Genomic DNA, 22856 nt, shown 5'->3' with positions numbered 1-22856 from the left:
TAGAGGGATGCTTGCCCCTCATTGCATGCGGCACTCTGGCTCAGGGCCTGCCACTCTGCAGGTGCACAACACACACGGGCATGGCTGCAGCAGGCAGGTCCTAACCCGCCTCCAAGAACAGGCCCTTAGAGGACAAGGCACGACTTTACAGAGGGGGAAACTGAGGCATGGTGAAAATTACACAGTCACAAATTGCTCATGGAGAGTGGGGGAGGGGGCATTAGGCATCCACAGGGAAGGAGTGAGCGCAATGAGGTCTTTAAACAACACTTGTCCCCCCTGGCCCTCAAGCCTGGCTGCCACCAACCTGGTGCTGGAATGGGGATGTGGGTGGGGTGTTGGGGGGCCTACCCAGGAAAAGGGGGCACTGCTCTGAGGCTCAGTGGCATGCTGATGGGCTGCCAAGCACGGTGGTCAGGCCCTCCTCTGACCTCTGAGAGCACTAGGGTGCCGGGATGACTCTGGACCAGGGGCAGCCAGCCCTCTACTACTGTAGCCTCGGCTGCCCATTCTATACTTGGCGAGAGTGGCAGGCAACCCATTCTCTGTACTGTGCCTGGAGGGTCAAGTCAGAGCTCAGGTCTCAGGGACAGCACCCTCAGGCCTTATGTTGGCAGGAGAAGGGGTAACACTGACATCAGAGGATGGTGGCCAGGACGCTCTGCCAATGGGCTTGGGCCCTATGGGCATTTGCATACATCAAGCCCTCTCAGAATCAGTCACCAGACCACAGGTCATGGGGTATGTAGTGGGGACAAAGCTCAGGTCCCCAGGGTCGACCTGTGGTCCAGACAATTCCTCACAATGCAGCCTGCAGAGTTGGGGGCCGAAGAGACAGGGGTTGAGAAGAACCGGGGCCTCCTCAGCCAACAACACTCAAACATAAGCAGCCCTGCAGCGGACTCCCATGGCCCTGAGAACCCCACTGGCAAATGTCCTCAGCTAGCTAAATATGGTGGATGACTTCACCCAGGGGGGTGGGGTCGGGCATCAGGCAGCTGAGCTCAGGGAAGGCGTGGCACCCAGACACCCCCTCCCTTCCCCTGGGCAGGGCTGTATGCATGCACATGTGTGTGTAGGCACTCTACCTGGTACACACGCATGCATGTAGCTGGCCGTCAGACAGGGATATATGAATACATGGGTACATGAGCACTCTGTCTAGTGCATGCACGTGCCCCCCTACACACACAGAGGGCACACAGACATGCACCTGGCCCATCAGGCAAGAATGTATGTATACATACATGTGTATGAGCACCTCACCTGACAAGCGCACACACACAAACACACATGCACCTGGCCTCTGAAGCTAAGATGTATGCATGTATGAATATCCTGCCTGGTGCATGCATGTGGGAAACAGAGAATGGGAAGAGAGTAAAGATGGATGAATCCTTTACTCTCATATATTAAGAAGCCTGCGTTTCTGGGGTGGAGGGAGGCCCTCACCTTTGTGAGCTGGAGACAGACCCAATCACATTCTCATAATTAATATTAATCCCCACTATAGCCTCCCATAATTGTGCTGCCTTAAAGTTACCTCTTACAAGCACATGGCTGATTGCTATGTAGCCGGCAACTCTAACTATAGGAGCAGACAAGTGCTATTGCTCTCTAGCCTGTGAAGACAGCCACTCCCCCACCTTCCCCAGAAACTGGTGTTAGTTTACTCCTCCAATATACTCAGGGACCTTTAGGGTTAGGGTACAACCCACTTTGTGATATATGTGATTACCTATGATTGGGGGGGCTTGCATGGTCCAAAGTATATAAGCTTCTGTTGGCGATATATTTTTCTGCTCAGACCTGGCTCCTGAAGTCATGACTGAGAAGGTGAGCCCTTGCATGCCTTATCTTATCTGATGTCTCTTTAATTTACCCCTCAATGACACAACTGCCCCTTGGACCCATTCAGTTATGGGGGCTGGTACAACACATGTGCATGCACACATACATGTACTGGCCCCTCAAGCAAGTACCGCACCTGGTGCATGGGCACACACACATATGTGTGCACATGAATGTATCTGGTCCCCCAGGGAAGGATATACATACACAAGCATGTACATGAACACCCAGCCTTGTGCACACAGACATGTACCTAGACCCTCAGGCAGACATCTACCCAGACAAAGGCATATGCATGAGAGCCCTGTCTGCTGAGAGCATGTATATGCATATGTACATGTACCTGGTCCCTCGGGTAAACAATGTGTACACCTGTGCATGGGTACCTGCCTGGCCTGCATGCCTAAGCCTGTCAATCTGGCTGTTCTCCTAAGACAACTCCAAGCATACCCATGTCCGTCATTTCTAGTACATGTCCATGCACACACATAGCTTCCCCACACATGGGCAGACCTCACTCTACTGCAAGGCCACACGTGTTCTCAGCATGCAGTGCCAGAGTCCGCCAGTGCCCTAGGTCACCCACCCAAGCAACATAGGGGGAAACTGAGGTCACCCCATCATGGAGATGCAGGATGATGAGCAGCACACAGTGGGTTATCAATGAGGTGGCCAATTCCTGTCCATTCCAGTGTCCTGTTTCAGGCCACCACATCAATGTCCATCTGGCCAGGCTCACCCTCAGGACCTCCACGATCCTGCAGTCCTACACAACAGCCTCTGTCCCAGACCAGACTCTGGGCCATCCCACCTGCACCTCAGACACAGGTACTGTCCTAAACACATCAATCACCCCACCAATTTCCCATATCACAAGATGCACCAATTCCTGTCCTGTAGCAGTAGCGACTTGTGGCCTCTCACCACTCCTGTCCAGAGTCTGGGTTCCTCCTCATCCTTCTTGCTGGGACCAGAGTGCCAGCCTCCTGTCACAGCCAGCCTGTGGTTATCATATTCTGGCCTACCTAATCCCTGGGGCTGCACGTCCCCTAGGAAGTCTCTTTGGCCCCTGGACTACGGCTGGACCAAAGATGTCACCGAACACCCCATCCTTAAGGGGCCCCCATAAACCTAGAGTCAAGCACAGATTATGCTTGCAACAGCCTCTCCTGGGACCCAGCTTCCTCATGTGAAACAGGACCAGCACAGAGCCGAGAAGGCAGGCATGGGGTGAGGCGTAGAGCAAAAGTCCATGACTGGGGTAGGGGGGGAGCGCAGGGGTGTGTGAGTGTGCCCCTACTGGTGCTGCGACACTGTGGAGGGGAGGGGCCAAAGGAAACAAGCCAAGTCCTAACCAGAGCATAAGCCAGGTCTGGGGTCCCAGGGTACTGATGCACCCACACAGCTTGGATTTTAGCACTTAGCAGGGGCCCAAAGGAACCCTGGTGGCATGGTGGCTTAGGCACTGGACTGCTAATCACAAGATTCATGGTTCAAACCCACAAGCCACTCCTAGAACAAAAGATGAGGCTGTCTGCTCCTGTATAGAGTGGATCTCAGATTTACATAAGCTAGACATAAGTTGGAATCGACTCCACAGCTGTGTTTTTGGGTTTTGGTTGGTGGATCCCTAACTGAGAGAGGATAAAGTAGGGCATCCCACAGCTGGCTCTGATTAAGCTCCTCCCACCCTATCCCCGACTCCTAGAGAGCCCTGATGGCTGTCACTGGATGACAGAATGGCCCTGAAAACCACAAAATACTCCCTCATTTCATGCCCACAGCTGCCCGTCCGCCCTCGTTGGAGCAGACCCTTAGCTGTGCACAGTAGCAGATGCACCTGGCCCCTGCAGACCGGCCACATGCAGTGAGCAGCTAGCAGGCTAAGGAGCAAGGTGGAGGGCACAAGAGGGCGGAGCTGAGGTCTCACCCTTTTCCAGCTTGCTAAAGCCAGGCCCACTGGTGGGTCATTCCTTAACTTAAACTCTCTTGAGCACTCCAGCGTTTCTCCCCACTTCAGACTAGTACGAAATCAAACTGGCTCAGTAGGTGTGTGGCCACAAGAGGCCTTGGGCAAGTTTTTTCTCTCATTGGGCATGTTTCTTGCCTGAGTGTGAGGTCCCCTGACTCCCTGTGCCCCAAGGCAGCTGTTCACACGACCCACCACCGGCCTGTGTGGTTTCCTCTCCTGTCCCCACACGTGGGCAGGGGACAGCCTCCCTTCTTCAACACCTGTGCACCCTCTTGGCAGGCAGGGCATCCTTGAATGCAGCTCCCGGTTGTCGGAGCCTGTGCAGGGGCAAGCGAGGAGGCCGAGGGAGCCCCATGGAACCGGAGACTGACCAGGCTGCTCTCTCCTGCCTCGGCCTCCCTCCTGCACCGGGAGGGGCCGCCAGCACCTGTCTTCGTGCCCACGGGGAACGTACCCTCCGGGTGCCCAGCCTGCCAGAGGCCCCCAGAGCCCGACCCGCGGGAGATTCAGTGGTCTTGCCCCGCGCCCCGCACACCCCCACGGCGGCCAGCCGGCCGGCCTCCGCCGACCCGGCCCCGGAGCAGACAATAGCTGCCTCTGCAGCGGCTCCGCACAACAAAAGCGGGTCCTCCCGGCCAGGCCGACGCCGCCCTCGGCTGCCCGGCCTCCGGCAAGGCACGGCGCACCGGACCCCACCCCCTCCGCCCTCCGCCCCGGACCAAGTTCCAGTCCAGCCAACCTGTCTGAGTTCGGCCGGCATTGGGCCGGGGCTCGGCGGGGCGGCGACGGGCGGCGGACCGGGCTCGGCACGGGCGCCTGGGCCGCTCGGGCTCTGCGAACTCGCTCCCCGCGGGGGCGGATCCGGCGGCGGTAGCGGCAAGCAGCCAATGGAGCAGGGCCGCGCCCAGGCGGGGCGGCGCGCGGTCCGCCCCCTCACCGGACACGGGGCGGGGCTCCGCAGCCGGGGCGGGGCCGGAGTCGCCCCCTCTGCCCTGCGGCCTGTCTGGACGCCCTGGCCTCCTTACCAAGGGATGATAGCGTGTTGCCAAGTGACAAGCCAAGTTCTTATTCCCGGGGCTCTGCTAGCCGCCAGTAAGATGGGCACCCACAACCCTTTCCCACCCATCCATTGAAGGGGACCGTCTCTGGCTCCCTGGCCACAAGCGTCTTCTGATGTGAGATGATGGCCAATAAGCTGCCGCAAGTATGTAGGAATCCTTCTTGAATGTCCTCTCAGGTCTCCCCAGACTTTAAACTCAAACCCCGACCGGACTGCCCCTCCCACTCCCACCCGCCTACCCCGCTGCACGCAGTCAATGGGAACCTCCCCTCACAAAGGTCGTTGGTGATCAGGCGATCTATTCGGTGTCTGGGGCTCCCCCCATTAAGACCCAGAAGCCCAGGGACCCTCAGGGAGAGAGTATAGCTCAAATGGAGTGGGCGGGGAACTGTTGGGTGACTCTGGCCAGCCATGTCAATGCTCTGGTCTTGGGTCCCAAGCTCATGGAGGCGTAGCAGGCTTCACCCACATTTGTGATTGGCTGGGAAGTGGAGTGGTGTATTGCGGCACAGTCGGGTTCCTCTGGCCAGGTGCTGCTGCTCCCTGGGGAACCTGGCCCTGCTGTGACAAGGGCCACTGTCTCATGTCGGGCGGCAGATAGGGCAAGTGGAAAAGGAAAGGGGTCTGAGATAGGCAGGGCTGGACCAGCCTGGAGAAGAGGGTGGTGGCAGGCCCGAATCTCATAGCCACTGAAGCCTCGGGTCACCGTGCCTCCACGAAATACCACATATACAGCCCAGGGGGCTCACATCCACTGCCTTATGAACCACTGGAAGCTGTGAGGGGGACGGGGCCACTGCCCCAATATCAGGATGTCCCTGAGATTCATGACTGTGCCATTTCTGGCTTCTCCCAAATCTTACCAGCTGCTGGGGTCCTGGCCACACCCCCTCCATGACTGAGGTGGGCGCCACACCCCAGCAGGACAGGCCCCTAACAGCATCCCTCTGCTTCACCCAGGCTGGTCTTTCCACAGGGAGGTGGCCATGACCGTGAGGAGTGCAGCAGCAATAAACTCTGGCTCCCAGCTCCTCAGCCTCAGCCCCAGCTACTCCCTGCAGCCACTCAAGTCTCTGGCCCTGGCTACCCCGCCTTGGCTCTGGCCCCAACACCAGGCCCCGGACCCTGGGCCCCAGCCCTTGGTGACCCAGTGGCTCAGCAGGCATAACCTGCTGAGATAGATCTTGGAGTCAAGGCTGAGAGGCCTAACTGGCCCTGGTGCTCCCTAGCCAAGAAGTCCCCACACACAGTCTGGAGCACATGCTTGTTCCTCACCCAGCCTGAACAAATGGACTCCTTCCCAGAGACAGAGACCCCAGTGGCCAGAGAGCCCAGAGCCCAGAGGCCGTGTGGTCTACAGCCCTCCCAAGGTCTGGACTGCTCCAGTAGTGGGAATAGCTCCCCGGCCAGGACACTGACCCCTGTGATGTCGGCTACAGGCTAGAAGTTGGAGTGGGGGCTGGAGAGCCTGGGGCCTGAAGGGTAGTGTTGAAGTCACTGGCTGCCACTGTACCCAAGAGACCCAGCTGGGCTGTCCTGTCCCGTGTGAAATGCCTTGAGATCTGGGGGACAGCAGTGTTGGCCCTTGTCCCTAAGTCTACTCTAGCCTGAATGCTAGCCACCAGTGGGGTAAAGCCCCTTGAGACCTCAGGGCATGATGTGATTGGGGAAAGACTCCTCTCCAAGAGATCTGGGTAGTCAGTGGGACCTGGAGTCCCCTGAAAATGAGCAATGTTTAGGCTCTAACCATGTCCCTGTGCTGGACTCACACTTATAGGGACTAGGACCGAATGAGCCCATCTAAGGACCATCACTCACTCCACCAAACAAGGTCACTGAGGGAAGATCAGGGAGGGTCACTTACCCCATATCCCCCAGTCTGATGCCAGCTACTAATTCTAAGGCTCACGCCAAGCCCTTGCTCTCCAGCCACAAGGGACACAGGCTGCCCAAACCAGCAGATGTGGCATGGCCGGCCAGCAGCCTACTTTCCTGCAGTCAGGGCCTGACAGGATCAGAGAAGGTGGTAGGGTGCATAGGCAAGGAGTCCAGACTACCCCTGCCCCAGGCCTTGGTCTTCTGATCCACTAATAATAAAATTCAAACGCACAGCAACCCTACGGGACAGAGTAGAACTGTACCCAAGGGATGCTCTGCTGTAAATCTTTAAGGGAGCAGGCAGCCTCATCTCTCCCCCTCGGGTTTCCATGGTTCGGAAGCCACCACATGACCTCGGGCCAGCAGGTTAATTTAACTTCGGAGCCCAAAGTTGGCAGCTCAGGGCCATCCCACTGTGCCCTGGGCTCCTTGGAGGAATAATGAGTCGGTTCTGATTCACAGGGACCGAACTGCCCCTCTGGGTTTCTGAGGCTGTCAGCTTTGACAAGGGCAGCTGGCCACATCTTCCTCTCTCACAGCAGCTGGTCAGCTGGAACCACTGGCCTTTTGATCAGTGCTTAACCTACTGTACCACCACCACTCCTTGGAATATTCCTAAGAACTACAATGAGTACACTCCAAACTAGGCTTCTTCTATTTCCTTATCTCACCCTTATATTCCCATGAGCCAGGTGCCCCTCCCTCCTGTCTGCCGTTTAGGGTACAGCAACAGCCCCCCACCTCCTAGGCTTAGCAAAGCTCTGAGCCCAGTCTTGGAACTGGGATCAGTGAAAACACTCAGGCTCCCAGGCCACTTTCTAAGCCACAGCAGAGCCTGGGGGATTTGCATATGGCTCCACCCCTCTAGGACTGACCTATTCCATGTATAATGAAGGAGACCACCTTGGCAGGGCAACCCTCATTCCTTAAGCTGACCACCAAGCCATGTGGGCTCTGAGGGCTCACTGACAGTCAGGCCCAATCATCATATGCTACCTCACACACCACGGGATTTATAGTCATGACCACCCCCACCCTTCCTCTCCCCATAAGCAGCCCAGGCAAGTCTTATAATAAACCATGCTTACTGGTTTGTGGTCTACTAGGGCCCCTTGAAGGTTGCCCCACTTGACCAGTTTTTATCCCTTTTCAAATTGCTGGGGTGTTACCTGCAGGACCAACTGTTGCCAGGCCATCGGCAGGGGCTGCCCACAGCCCACACCACCACTGCCCATGCCAGGCTGCTGAGCACGCTCCAGTTGCAACGCCACGTGGCGCCGTTCTTGCTCCAGTGCCCGTGTCAGCCTCTCGAAGCGGGCCTCCTGCTCCTTCACTGAGGCCAGGATGCTGGCTGCTGAGTGCACGGTGCAGTCCTCCATGGCCTGGTGGCAGCCAGCTGGAGACAAAGCAGAGTCAGGTTAGGCTGGCTGGAGTAGGTAGGGCGGAGGCCTGGTGAGACCAATCGTGGGAAACCCCTGGCCCCATCCCCCACCCTGCAGGAACACAGGATCACTCCTCAAGCAGAGCATCCGGCTCCTGGGAGAGGACGCTGCATTGATTGAATTCTAAATTATAAGCTATTAATCCGAGGCTGACCAGAAGCAGCTGGCTTTCTTCCCACAAGGCCTGGGCCTCTGACCAGGGCTTTTCGACTTCCAGCCAGACCCAGCAAACCATCCATGAAGATGCCTCGGGGCTACTGGGAGGGGCAAGGAGAGCTGGCAGGGCCACACTTACTACTTCACAGGCGCTTGTGCCCTGCCCATCACCCAGCAGCTCACCCAGCTCAGAGAGAGGGATGCTAAGACTGGGAGCTGGTTTGCAGCCACCCCGCTGGTGCGGCTGGGGGCCCAGGTGAGTGAGCATCAGTGGTTCTGCAGGGGCTGAGTGCCTGCTGGGGAGTATGAGGGCAAGGCAGTGGGGGGAGCTGGCAGGCCCCAAGACCCTCCTATGTGGCTTTGGTGAAGCTCAGGGCTTCTGGGGCCTGGCCCAGCACTGCCCTCTAGGGTCCCAGCAGCACCACCACCACCCCTGCCCCCAGGGAGGTAGGCAGTGGGGGTGGGGTGGCCCCAGACAAGCCAGCATTTTCCCTCCCAGGCTACCTAGTGAATTTGTTTCTTAGTTGGCAAGAGGAAACCTTATACAAGTATACGAGCACAGATCTAAGCAGCAATCAGTGGCATGAACACCCTGCCCTGGCAGGCGAGGTCCATGGCCAGCACACACTCCAAGAGGGGCACAGGGCCTCCGCCTGGTCCACCCACCGCAGAGGAGACCAGGGCCCTGTACATGACAAGGGGGCACTTGGCTAACTGGCTTGAGCGGAGCCTGAGGAGAAGGAGGGGCAGGGCTGGGCTTGGTCACACCAATACCAGACGAAGCAGGGACATACTGGTAGCATGGATGCACCTCAGAGTGATGGGACACCCACCAGAGAACTCAGACCCACCGTGAAATCTTGGGGAAACCAAAGTTCACTGACAACAAAAGGTCAGCCCAGGCCCCAAGCTGGGCTTTATTTCCCTGGCAGCTGTCACACAAACCAAACTGTCAGTGTGAACTTCCGGGGAAGCAGTGCTAGCAGAGGAACAGCTGTTAAGTCAGCTGGGGCAGAGGGGGAAGCCCGGCGCCATCCTGGTCACAGCTGTAGGCACAAAGCCTCCGAGCACGCAAGAGTCAGGTCCTCCCGCACACGTGGGCAACACTCATAGGCAGATGCTGATGGACTGAAACCGGTGGCTGGGCCCAAGGGGACATCAAGGGTTTTCCTCCACAGGAAAAAGGGTTGTGTGGGAGGAGGGTGGGGGGTGGCAGGAAAAGGTCACTGGAGCCTTCAGCTTAGTCTTGTTTGCAACATCAGACCACTATCAGCAGAGCCTTGGAACCAAACCAAACCTGAGGTTCTTGAGTTGACTCTTACTCAGAGTGACCCTGTAAGGCAGAGGAGAACCACTCCCTCGGGTTCTCAAGGCTGTTAGACTTCATAGGAGCAAACTGCTCCATCTGTCTTCAGCAGAGTGGCTGGTGGGTTTGAACCACTGACCTTGCAGTTAGCAGGCTACCGCGTAAACCACTGTGCCACCAGGGCTCCTTTTTGAAACCAAGGGTTGGTGTGTAAAGGAAGCGGCCCTGGGGCCTTCACAGCTGTGCCCAGGCTGTACTGGAAAAGAGAAGGGAAGGTGAACCCAAGGGAACAGTGATCAGGATTCAGGGGCCACACTGGTAACTATTCAGCTCAGAGCAACAAGAGGGAAGAAAGCTGGGCATGAGCCTGACTGACATTGGCCAATACCACTGGGCTTCTTGAGGATGCAAGAGAAAGAACCTTTTCTCTGAGTGCTTATAGATTAAACCAATCCTACAATACTGTGCTCAGAGGTTGGGTGAGAAGGATTCCCTGCTAGGTGAAGAACTATCACAAAGCTAATGAGGGTTGGGAGTGGGCTACCTTGTTCCTACACACAGTGTGCTTCACACCCCTGTCCCAGGGTGGGTGAGGGTAATTGACCAGAGGAAAGGCTTCTCTAGCCCTAGGCAGCCAGAAGTGACCTCCTCATAGAGAGGTGACTCCAGCAGGATCCAGGCTAGAAAACATGCCCCAGGAACTGGGGAGAGGGCCAAAGAGGGACAGGATTGAGATTCAAACTTGAAAATCATGAACTGCAGGAGAGACGATAACCCAGTCACAGTTGGTTGTATACTCACCACAAGCCTGGCATCAGGTCAGGTACCCCCACCCACCATTTACAGGACCACACTAGACAAGGTAAAGACCCTCTGGGAGGCGAACCACTCTACCGTATGCCACTGATAGGGAGGGGCTGGAGAAAGCGTAGTGGGTGGTCAGTGAGAGGATGGCTGGGCATGGGGTGGGTGGACAGACAGATGAGTGAATGGATAAATGAATGGGTGAATGGATAAATGAATGTAGTAGGTAGATGGGTATGCTTGGGGAGGTATGGATGATTGCATGGGCAGATGAATGGAGCGGCAGAAGATAGGCAGATGAATAGATGGATGAGTGGGAGGTCAGGGGAGGTTGGATGGAAGGGATGGATGTATGAATGGGAGGATGGTAGAGGGATGGGTAGATGAACAGATGACTAGGTAGGTGGTGGGTGAATGGATGTATGGATAAATAAATCCAAGAATGAGCAGGAGTATGCACAGGTGGGAGAAAAGGAGGCTGAAAAGTTGGGACATATAGATGGATGGGGTGGATGGGACACGGCAAGATAAATGGGTGGGTACTTTGCTGGGCAGATGGGTAAGAACGAGGCTTAGAAACACTGGACTAGGAAGAGGAAGGCCCAGCCCTCTAGGGCAAAATTGTCCGATGCCCCATCAGGAACACTGAGGCTATAGCCAGCCAGTGACAGAATCAAAGGAGTCCTCCCTCTGCGAGTGTTGCTGACATCTGATGTCTTCTGGCCAGCCGAGACATTCCTTCTCAGAAGAACCCAGCCAAAGCCCCGCTCCAGAAAATTAAATTAAGAAGCCCAAGTACACTCTTGGATGAAGAATTAGAGGAATTTCCTAAGGGTCAGGCCTGCAGGGCGGCAAGGAGGAAACCCTGCCCCCATTGGTCAGTTGCTAGAGGACAGTGAGTGCCACCTGTGTTTTTACCATTTCCTCAGTGGACAACAAACTGACACCTCATCACACTGGCCACTGGCCTTTGTGAGATCTTACCCAGAACACTCTTTCCCAATTAACCCACTGTGGCTGCCTGGTGTCCAAGACTTGGCAGGGGAGTAGGGGGCGGTAAGGGAGCTCCTGGGTTAGTCCACAAGCACCGTAGCTCTGTGAAGGCTGGGGATGAGGCCAAGGCAGCAGGCCTGAGAGTGAGGTTCACCCAAGGTATGGTCCCTGATCGTCCACACCAAAGGTAGAGGGGCTGAAGCAGGACCACCCAAGAGTCCCGATCACTACTGGGCTAGAGGCACCAAAGCTCACCCAGCCATGCTGGGTCTAAAAGATGGGGACCAGCTGCCATCGAGTCAATTCCGACTGCTATCAACAGGACAGGGCAGAGCAGAACTGCCCCAGGGTTTCTGAGGCTGTCTGCCTGTCCAGGAGCCTCATCTTTCTCCTGAGCAGGTTAGCAGCCAGAAGCTTAACCCCCTACACCCCCAGGCCTCCTCAAAGATGGGAAGAAACTGCCCAAAAAAAAAAAGAATCGAGTGGCTTGACTTCGTAAAGATGGACTATTTCTTTATCTCCAAAGTAACTAAAAATGAACAAAGGCCACATGGGGTCACATTTTTTAAATAGTCTGCTATCAGCTAGAGCAACACTCGCAGCGTCACAGATGACATGATAGGTGGCTTTCCAACCACAAGGGAGACCCAGAGAGGGAAGCCGTGCGGTGATCGTTGGGTTAGGGACCATCAAGTCAGTTCTGATCCATCGTCACCCTGTGTACAACGCTGCCTGATCCTGTGCCATCCTCACAATTCTTGTTATGAGTTGGGCTGTGATCCACAAGGAGAGCAGTTCAAAACCACCAGCCGCTCTGCAGAACAAAGACTGGGCTCTTGACTCCCATATAGTGTTAGAGTCTCGGAAACTTACAGGGGCACCTGTTCTACCCTGTCCTGAGCACTCAGAGTCACTATGAGTTACCATTGATGGGTGGTGGAAATTCATGCACACTGCTGCCTACCCAGGTGCTTGGGAGTGTCCCTAAGAAACACAGAAATAAGATCCATGTACAGAGCCCTCACATGGATGAAGCCCCGAGAACCCCTTGGGATCACTGATAAGGGAGGTGAAAAATCTTGCGCTCAGACAGAGTGCACTGGAAAATAAAGTTCTGCAGATATAAACCAAACTCCAAACTCACTGTGGTCAAGTCAATTCTGACTCATAACTACTCGACAGGACAGGGCTGAAGTGTCCCTGTCATCTTCCAAGACTGTAACTCTTCCAGCAATAGAAAGCCTCCTCTTTCTCCCTTGGAGCAGCTGGTGGTTTCGAACTGCTGACCTTGTGGTTAGCAGCCCAATGCACAACCACAACACCAGGGCCAAATTTAACATGTGACCATTTGTTTTCCCTTTTGACTCAATTTAAACTTGGTCTACTTCTATTCGCTTCTGCTTTCTCTTGGATCGAGGTTTTTCTGTGTCATATTTTGTTGTGGTTGTTGATGGGTGTTAAGATTATCTTTATGTGATTTCCATAGAGACAGTAAATACATTCATAGTTCCTTAAGGTTATGGCAGGGGAGAACTGGGGGCAGTGGGAAGGTTAGCAAGAATGGGTACAAGAAGAACATGTTCTGAAATTGTGATCATTGCATAGCTCTTTTTTTTTTTAATCATTTTATCGGGGGCTCATACAACTCTTATCGCAATCCATACATACATCCATTGTGTCAAGCACATTTGTACATTTGTTGCCATCATCATTCTCAAAACATTTGCTTTCTACTTGAGCCCCTGATATCAGCTCCTCATTTTTGTCCCTTCGTCCCTGCTCCCCCCACCCTCATGAACCCTTGATAATTTATAAATTATTATTCTTTTGTCATATCTTATACTCTCCAACTCTTTTTAATATATTTAAACCACTAAATTGTATGATACGTGAGTTATATGCCAATGAAGCTGTTAAATATTATTACCAAAAAAACCCACAAAGAGACAAAAAATCATAAAAATGACAAGCAAAAGCCTTGTGATTAATTAGGATCAAGTATTCATCACATCCCTAGAAAAACGGATGGATCTGAATGGTGGTGGTGGAGAAGAATAGTGAAAGTACCATGGACTAGCACAGGGACAAACCAATCTCTCTTGGGAAAAGTATGGCCAAAGTGCTCCTTAGAGACAAGGATGGCAAGACTTCGTCTTCCATTCTTTGGATATACTGTCAGGACAGACCAGTCCCTAGAGAAGGACATCATGTTGGTCAAGTGGAGGGGCAGCAAAAAAGAAGGCCTTCGTGGAGAGGGATGGGCACAGTGGCTGCATCAGTGGACTCAGGCACAGGAACACTGGTGCGATGGCACAGGGCCAGGCAGGGTTTCATTCTGCTGTGCACAGGGTCACCATGGGTTTGAGCTGAGTCAGGGGCACCTAACAACATTTGTCACATCCAGCAAGAGCCTGGTATTCTCCATCTGTAATACCCACTGCCATCGAGTCGATCCCAACTCATGGTGACCTGATCAGACAGAGGAGAACTGCCTCCTAGGAATGTCCGAGGCTGTCAATCTTTACAGGCTGTCCTTAAGGTTGGAGGTTAAAAGCCACCAGCCTCTCAGCAGGAGACAATGAGGCAGTCTGCCTCTGTACAGACTGACAGCCCCAGAAAATCCTGTGGAGGAAGTTCTACTCTGTTCTCTGGGGTGCTGACTCGGAATCGACTTGAGGGCAGGGGTTTGGTTTGGGTGGGCAAGACAATGGTTAAAACACTCAACTGTTTCCCATTGATTTGCTGCTATTGTCTGTCAGTGATATGAGCAGTTATACACATGGGATAAAATATATGAGACCCTTGCAAATTGAGATGAAAATAATCATTTTCTCTCTTCTGCATGGCCTGGACATTGGGAAAAAACAACACTCAACTGCTAATTGAAGGGTTGGTGGTTCAAACCCAGCAGCCTCTGTGAAGGAGAAAGTCAAGGTTGTCTGTTCCCCTAAAAATTCACAGCCACAGAAACCCTTAGGTCGCTATGAGTTGAAAGCCCCTGGATGTCAGTGAGCTTCCCTTGCACTGAGAGGGGCCTCAGGCCACTGCAACAGAGGCAGTACTGGCTGGCCCCAGGCAGGGAGGCAGCTGGGCTGACTATGGCTTGGCTCTGCCAAACCTGGTGCAGGAGGGAGAAACAGGCTCAGGAGGTAGGGGTGGGGTGGGGGAGCACTGGGTGTTGGGGGGGTGTCAGGCCAAGGGGCCAGGAAAGATGTGAAACAGAGAGCCTAAGGGGTGGGCATGGAGACCTGAGGCCAAGGGCTGGGCAGGTGGTGGATGCACAAGCCAGGGAGCCAAGCCAGATGTGGCAGAGGCAGGACTTACCCTGGCCGGTGGGAGAAAGGTACTCAGTGAGAAGGCCTAGTCACACGGAGCTGCCGCCAGGGCCCCGGCAGAGGTCTCTGCTTATGATTCAGGTTCAGGGTGGGGAACCTGGTCACACACACACTCAGCCTCTGTACACTGTGGCACCCACGCCTCCTTTGTGCCCTGGGAACCTTGTGATCTCTGAGAGGACCCTGGAAATGGAGCTTGGCAGGAGTTGCCGGCCCCAAACTGCAATTCAAAGTTGCCTCCCTTGGCCTGATCCAGAGCCCAGCTGCAGCTGTGGCCAAGGGCAATAGCCAAGGGCTCTAAGAGGGGGTGGGCCTGGACAGCGAGGGTATGCTTTGTAGCACCAGCCTGGGGCCCACCTCTAGGCAGTGAGGACCCTGGGGGGCTGTCACTGAACAGTATGGTATCTGCTGACACAGTGAGCCCAGTTCACTAGGAAGAGGGGAGTGAGATTGTGGCGGGGCAGAGGGGGAAGGAGGCACTGCCTCTAGCACCTCTCTCCACAGGCAAAGTCCCAATTCAGGGATGACAAGGGCAGCGTGGGGGGCAGTGTCAAACCCCTTCCCAGCACACTCTGACACGGGTGCATGGGACAAAACATTCCTGAGGAAGAAGCTGAGGTTGCGAGCCAGACTGAGATCAAACCCAGACAGGCCAACCTGGCACCCGGGCTGGGAGCCCACCTCGGCTAAGAACCAAGGGGCTATGGCCCTCCAGGCACAGTGGGGGGTGGGGTGGGGGCAGCTTCTGCCCAGACCGAGGGCCACAGCTGGGCAGGGGCAGCAGTTAGCCAGGACTAGCGGCCTGCCTGTGTGCACCAGTGCCTGCAGCCTCCACCACCAGGGCCCCTCCCAGCAGGTGGACCTCTTCTTCCCAGCCTCCTCCATCGCCATGGCAACACCCAGGCTTCTCCAGGAGGGACAGAGCCTCTTTGTGGTGGTACAAAGCCCCTTTGAGGGGCTATGGGGTTCAGCCCCTGGGAGCCTGTGACCAATAAGCCTCTGGGGGGCCCCAGTTTCCCTCCCCCTGGGCCACAGAGCCAACAAGAGGAGTCTGGTGGTCAGGGGCTTGGGGTGGCCCCAGCCTGCCTGTGGACAGCAGAGCCCTTCAGACCTTGGGAATCAGGCCAAGCCAGGCAAAGAGAGGGCTGATGGCAAGCGGCTTCTTGGTGGGGGTGCTGGAGGTCCCCCCTTTCTTCCTGTTCATTTTGGCAATGAGCACACGTTGCTTGTCCAGGCAGAAAGGGGTGGCAACATGAGGGAATGCCCATAAGACAGGGAGTGCCACTCTGGCCAAAGGGTCAGGCGGAGCTCAGTACACACCGGGGCCTCAGACCCAGGAACTCCTGGGAGGGCAGACAGAGGAGACCCCAAAGGTGGCAGATCAGACCAGGCCTGAGGATGGCAGAGTCCCCATCTCCCAAACCACCACCATCCCCAGGCCCACAGCCCAGGAGCTGGCCCCCCACTGCAGAGTGGCTCCCTGGCCGGGCCCATGGGTTCTTACCCACTGCTGACCCAGGCACTTGGCCGAGCCGCCGTGCTGGGCACCGTGCCTGTGCAGCCCTCCCCAGTTGACCTCGGTCTGACCTGTGAAACTGCTAACTAAGCCCGTCAGGGGCCCTCAGGCAGCTCAGGGCAGCGCTGGTCCTACGAGCGGGCATATTTGTGGACAGATGCACAGGGATCCTGGGGGCTACCCCTGACTCTGAAGCCCCACCCGCTTGAAGTCAGCAAAAGGGCCCCTGCACCCCCTGGAGGCCCCAGTGAACTCCCCATCCCCCCAACATGGTCTCCCATCAGCGTTCGGGAGTTCTGCTGACACCGCTGGGCTGTCCAGGCTATGGGCTCACTTACAGCAATCCTGGTTAAGCCTTGTCACAGCCCTGGGGGCTGAGAAGGTTGGGGTACCCCAGGCTCAAAGCACAGTCGGTCGGAGGGTGGAGGGGTTCAGCAGCCTCAGCTAAACTTCCCAAGGATTTCAGTGAAGACTGTGAGAGGTCTGGGGGGCCCATAACTGGGTGTCAGCCTACAGAGCCCTTCAAGTCACGAGGTTCTGCCCAGCTGGCCCTATCAGGCAAACACCCAATAATGCAGTGAGATTTATGGGGTGCTGTTGAAGGCACAGAGGAATCGAAGGAGAGCCCAGCGGCTCTGCCTGGTTTTCAGGGGGCCCTGCAGTGGGATGGGTAGAAGCCAGGTGTCCTCCCAGGTAACTCGGGCAGGAGGTACAGGAGCTGGGAGGTGTCAGAGTAGCTGGCTGTCTTGGTTCTGAGTGGGTGGGAGGTGAGGGCAACTGACTGGAGAAGATGAGGGGCCACTGGAAACTTGAATTCAGGGAGAGGCCTGACTGGAGAGGACATGTGGATCGTTTCAAGCATAGAGTCTATGGGATAGGTGCAAAGATTCCACCTGGAGAGGCCACTCGCACCTCTTGCCACCTGCTGGGGGAGGCAGAACCTGGTATAGGCAGGGCTCTGCCACCTAGGGAGGACTTTCAGCGCCTTCCTCCCCACCAGTGAGCCAGGTGCACAGCTTCCCATGCATAGGCCTGGATCTAGAAAGGAATCAAGTCCACCAAGCCCGAAGCAAGGAAGTTCGAGACCCTTCTAGCCATGCTCCTGGCCCTGGACATCAGCAGCAGGCTCCTCCCCTGGCCCACTCTTTCCTCAGGACCCCATGTGTCCAAGCTGTGAGATAATGATCAGCTTGGGCTCCACCCGGGCCCTGGGGGACCCTGCCCCACTAGGACCTGAGTTGGCTGCTGGCTTGGCTGCTCCCAACCCTTGTGAGCCAGCTCAGTTGCTCCTGAAGCATAACTGCCCATGGCAACAGAGTCCAGAGCCACCATTCCCACACAGAAAATGAGCAACAGCCCGGCTTTTATATGCAAACAGCATGACCTAAAGGGGTGACTTTAGGCCTGTGGGGCTCCCTTCCCACTCACCACACACACCAGGAGAGTCGGCTGTCAGCTGGATTGGTCTTGGGGCACCCAGCAGGGGCAACTACTGCAAGAGCGCTAACATATTGGGGGGCCTACCCAGAGCCCCCAAAGGTACATGCATGCAACCACCCACACAGCCAAGCCTGCACAGGTACACACACACACACACACACACACACACACGCATACAGTCACCCCACCTACATATATACACACATACACAGCCAGCCTGCACAGGCACACAGATGTACATAGCTGCCGCCGCCGCCACCACCACCACCCACACCCACACACAGTTACCCACACAGCCAGGCCTACACTGGTACATACAGTCGAAGCAGAGGCACATACCCCCTCACTACTCTCACTCATTCACTGCCATCAGGTCAACTCACAGTGACCCCACAGGAAAGGAAGAACGCCCCCTGTGGGTTTTGAAGACTGTAACTCTTCACAGCAGAAAATCTCATCTTTCTCCCACAAAGCGACTAGTGATTTCAAACTGCTGACCTGTGGTCAGCAACCCAACATGTAACCACCATGCCACGAGGGCAGCCCCACTGCAGGGGCCCATAAACCTACTACAGGCACCTGTGTGCACCCTCACACTCACATAGGCCACCACTGGCAAAGAGGCTGGAATGAGGCGGGGACCTGGCTCCATCCTGTGGCTCCAGGAGATGCCATGCTGGAGTGACTGCACCAGACTCACCACCACTGACTTGTGCTGCCTCACTTGCCCCACATGGAAAGGGGTGGTGCTGGTTTAGGGTTCTGAAGGGCTCCTCCTCAGGGGCAAGAGGTGGGTCCTGGTGAAGATCAGTGTCCTATGCAGACCCCATTACTGTCCAGAACACCAAGATCTTTAAGGCATGCCAGACCTGCCCACCCCCCTCCCCAACCAGGCATCCGGGTCTCTAAGGTCCCTCTGACAGGCAGTAGTGGGTGGGCCCAGGACACCTGCAGAACCACTGAGCTTACACAGACCTATCTGCAGCAAGTACAGGGAACAATACCCCAGGGCCCCACAAAGGCCTCCAAAGAGCAGCAAACCAAAGCCAAACCAAACTCCCTGCCAGCGCGTCCATTCAGACTCACCGTGACCCTACAGGACAGGGTAGAACTGCCCTGAGGGTTTCCAAGACTGCCACCCAATGCCTAACCACCATGCTCCCAGGGCTCCACATATGTAAGTATGATGTCATAGCTGAGAGGTGTCCTTGAAAGATTCAAGCCAGAGCTCAATCGGTGCGCCAAGTACAGACCGTAATAAAAAGGAGCCGATGGAGGCAGTAAGGATTCCATTGAGACTCAAATAAAAATTTTAAAAAGCAACAGAAGTACCAAACAGCAGATGGGACATTGTAGAGAATTAGATCCTGACGAGGCAGAGAGAGAAAGATGTGATTTTCTATTCTCACCAAGAGTTACAGTCTTAGAAACCCACCGCGGCAGTTCGACGCTGTCCTATAGGGTCGCTCTGAGTCAGAATCGCCATGATGACTGTGAGTTTTGGTGATGAGGCAGAGAGAAATCTCAGTCTTCCTAAACCCAGCAGATAATGGTAGCTGCAGGGAAAGAAGAAATGGGACAGATCCAGCGGCTAACTTTTCACGGACAGCAATTCCCAAAGGGAGAAAGGGCAGAAAGCACTCTTCTCCTGGAGGGTCGCTTGCAGTGGGTCAGCATGCTTTCTGTGCAGAAACAGGCTCATTCGGCTTGTGCTTCCACCGCCTTCAGAACCAGCTGGGCTCTGTGGCCTGTGTGGTGGGGAGACTCACTGGCCCTGCCCGCCACCTGCCCGCAGTCCTGGAGGGGTGGAGGTGATCTGTTGCAAGTGTCAGCTGCAGCTTACTGTTGTCTACCTCTCGGCTTCCACATGACAAACTAAACGCCTCACCTCCTTAACTCCAGAGTCGTTCAAATTGAGTCCAACTCTGAAATTCCTTGAGAGGACAACACAGTGAACTTTCTAGATTTCTCCGAGGCATGCCTTGCCCTTCACATGGCCAATGACTTTCCTGGGAGCCAGTGAGTGAATTTGTGGCACGTCAGATCCCTGGACCACCCAGAGAAGCAGTTTTGTTTTAAAAAGAAAAACTCCAGCATCGGAGAGGCCAGGCTGCTCTGGGAATGCCACCACCTGTGCTATCAAGTTCAAGGGGTGAGGGGTGTGGGGTACCCCACCAGAAAGAGAGACTCCAAACCCCCTCCAAGAGCCTAGGTCTAAAGGCTACGCCCCTTGAGGGAGCAACAGTTGCTGACAGGTGGCACTGTTTGCAGCAGTAGCCTGCTGCTCTGAACTTAGTAAAATGGTGTACGTCTCGTGTACCCACCTACTGCCACTGCTGTGCAGACACCTATGGACTCGGAGATCTATGGAGCTGGATGCTGACCAGCTGGGAGCCCACTAAAGCCAACCCCAATCAACAACTAACTACAAATCCAACTTGCTTTCAGGAGTGCCCGTCACACCTTTAGAAAAGTAAAAGCCTCGCGCAGAGGTTTCATGGAACCAGTTTGAAGGCCCTCCAGCAGATTCACATCCAGAATGAGGCTGTTTGGGGGCGCCTCTTGCTTCTTTCTTCCCTCTGCAGAGAACAAGGGCCCTGGAGGGAAGCAAGAAGGCATGTTGGCCCTTGTCCACTTCAATGGCACACATCATGTCAACCCTGACCTCCAACACAAAGTGACTCCTAGCATAAGCTAGTAGATATTTTTGGTCACTATAGCTGAAAACAACTCTGGCAGATTAAGAAACATTTAAAAAGAAAAAGAAAAGCTTATAAATAGTTTCAGGTCTGTTTGTTGACCTTTAGGAGTGTTTTCTGGTTGAGTCTGATGGGGTGCCACACCTTATCCCCAAAGTCTATTTTTGGCATTCCTCGGGGACTTCATTACTTTGATCCCCTTGCTGCTCTGTTGCACGCCCTTAGTATTCCACCCTGGTGTGGTGGGGTGAGATCGGACACAATTCCCGCACTGTCTCCAGTGTTGTCCCCCGTAATGCTATGGGTCAGCGAGGGACGTCGTGTCTCATGGTGGGGCCAGCCCTATGGTCCTCTCTGTGCATTGGCTGCTCCGATCAGGAATATCGTCCTTGGGGCTTGGTGGGCCAGGTGGTCTACTCCTACTTCCTCTCTCCTTGCTCCTAGTTTGCTCCTGTGTGCTCTGACCAGACACGCCCCCTCCTTGAGCTGTAGGTTCGGTGTTGTCCTCTGCAGTGCATTCTTCTGGGGGCAGGAGGGGTGGGGGGAGTCCACAAGGCTGGGATTCTCTGCTTCATGCCAGTATGTTGTATTTACGTCTTGGAGCACCGGGTTGAGGTCTGGTCCTCTCTCTCCCTCTCCTGCGGAAATATAAACAATACCCTCCCTTTGGGTGGGTTAGTGCCCTGTGTCCCTGCTATCCAAGTCTTTTTCTTTCTTCTTTTTTGTTTTGTTTTGCTTTTTTGTTTCTTATTGTTTTTGCATGTGTATCTATATAAGATAGGCAGGATAAATAACCAGAGGAGGAAACAACTAGGCAGACAGTTAGGGGAGGCAGGGGGAGAGACACGGGAGAGGGGGAGGTGGGGAAAAGGAAGGGGGGAGCCAACAAACCCAGGGACAAGGGAACAACTAGGGATCTAAAATCAATGGCGAGGAGGGCATAGGATACCTGGTGGGACTTGATCAAGTGAAATGTAGCCAAGAGGAATTAATGAAAGCTGAATGAAAGTCAAACATGATAGTGGGACAAGAGGAAAGTAAAAGGAAATAGAGGAAAAAACTAGGAGGCAAAGGACATTTATAGACCTCTAGATATAGGAATATACATATGTAAATATATTTTTATTTAATGATAGGGAAATAGACCTATGTACATACATTTATATGTTAAGTATTAACATTGGGCCTCTACTCAAGTACTCCCTCAACACAAGAATACTTTGTTCTAATAACCTTACATTCTGTGATGCTCACCTTCCTGACAGGATTGCTGAAGACAAAATGGGTGCATAAGCAAATGTGGTGAAGAAAGCTGATGGTGCCCAGCTATCAAAATATATATTGTCTGGGGTGTTAAAGGTCTGAAGATAAACAAGTGCCCATCTAGCTAAGAAGCAACAAATCCCACATGAAAGAAGCACACAAGCCTATGTGATTACGAGGTGTCGATGGGATCAGGGATCAGGCATCAAAGACCCAGAACAAAAAATCGTATCATTGTGAATGAGGGGAGTGCGGAGTGGAAACCCAAAGTCCATCTGTAGACAATTGGACATCCCCTCACAGAAGGGTCACAGGAAGAGATGAGCCAGTCAGGGTGCAGTATAGCACTGTTGAAACATACAACTTTCCTCTAGTTCTTTAATGCTTCCCCTCCACCCCTCTATCATGACCCCAATTCTACCTTACAAATCCGGCTAGACCAGAGCATGTACACAGTACAGATAAGAGTTGGAAATACAGGGAATCCAGGACAGATAAACCCTTCAGGACCAATAATGAGAGTAGCAATACCAGGAGGGGAAGGGGAAGGTGGGGGGAGAAAGGGAAAGCTGATCACAATGATCGACATAACACACACACACACACACAGACGAACAACAGAAAAGTGGGTGAAGGGAGACAGCAGGTCTGTAAGACATGAAAAAAATTTATAAATTATCAAGGGTTCATGAGGGAGGGGGTGCGATGAAGAACTGATACCAAGAGATCAAGTAGAAAGAAAATGTTTTGAGAATGATGATGGCAACATATGTACAAATGTGCTTGGCACAATGGATGTATGTATGAATTGTGATAAGAGTTGTAAGAGCCCCCAGGGCAGATGATCCCTTCAGGACCAGTGGTGTGAGTGGCGATTCTGGGACGGTAGAGGGAGAGTGGGTTGGAAAGGGGGAACCGATATAAGGAACTCTATGTGACCTCCTCCCTGGGGAACGGACAACAGAAGAGTGGGTGAGGGGAGACGTCGGACAGGACAAGATATGACAAAATAAAAATTTATAAATTATCAAGGGCTCATAAGGGAGGGGGGAGCAGGGAGGGAGGGGAAACAATGAGGACCTGATCCCAGGGTCTTAGGTGGAGAGTAAATGTTTTGAAAATGATGAGGGCAATGAATGTA

At 54.3% G+C, this 22856-nt stretch overlaps 1 protein-coding gene and 1 non-coding gene across 11 annotated transcripts in view; one reads left to right on the top strand and one right to left on the bottom strand.

The window, feature by feature from the left end:
* The window catches only part of ARVCF (ARVCF delta catenin family member), a 54660-nt gene that overhangs the window by 13599 nt on the left and 18205 nt on the right, over positions 1 to 22856 (bottom strand). For 7 of the 10 annotated variants that reach the window (XM_045291402.1, XM_045291406.1, XM_045291403.1 and 4 more), the window contains exon 2: positions 7931 to 8157. In XM_045291402.1, the coding sequence (XP_045147337.1) occupies positions 7931 to 8140 (210 nt within the window). In that variant the 5' untranslated portion in view covers positions 8141 to 8157. Of the gene's footprint in view, positions 1 to 4562; positions 4610 to 7930; positions 8158 to 22856 lie in introns of those variants that run through there. The other 3 variants (XM_045291409.1, XM_045291410.1, XM_045291411.1) reach the window with 1 other exon arrangement.
* LOC115870014 lies at positions 14190 to 14319 on the top strand. Its single transcript, XR_004046483.1, has one exon. It is a non-coding gene; the product is annotated as a small nucleolar RNA SNORA20 (small nucleolar RNA).

This window comes from Echinops telfairi, unplaced genomic scaffold, assembly GCF_000313985.2.
Source record: "Echinops telfairi isolate 266 unplaced genomic scaffold, ASM31398v2 ScPeMD7_70;HRSCAF=299, whole genome shotgun sequence".
Classification (NCBI taxonomy): Eukaryota; Metazoa; Chordata; class Mammalia; order Afrosoricida; family Tenrecidae; genus Echinops; species Echinops telfairi.
This window is presented reverse-complemented; position numbering and strand designations above follow the sequence as displayed.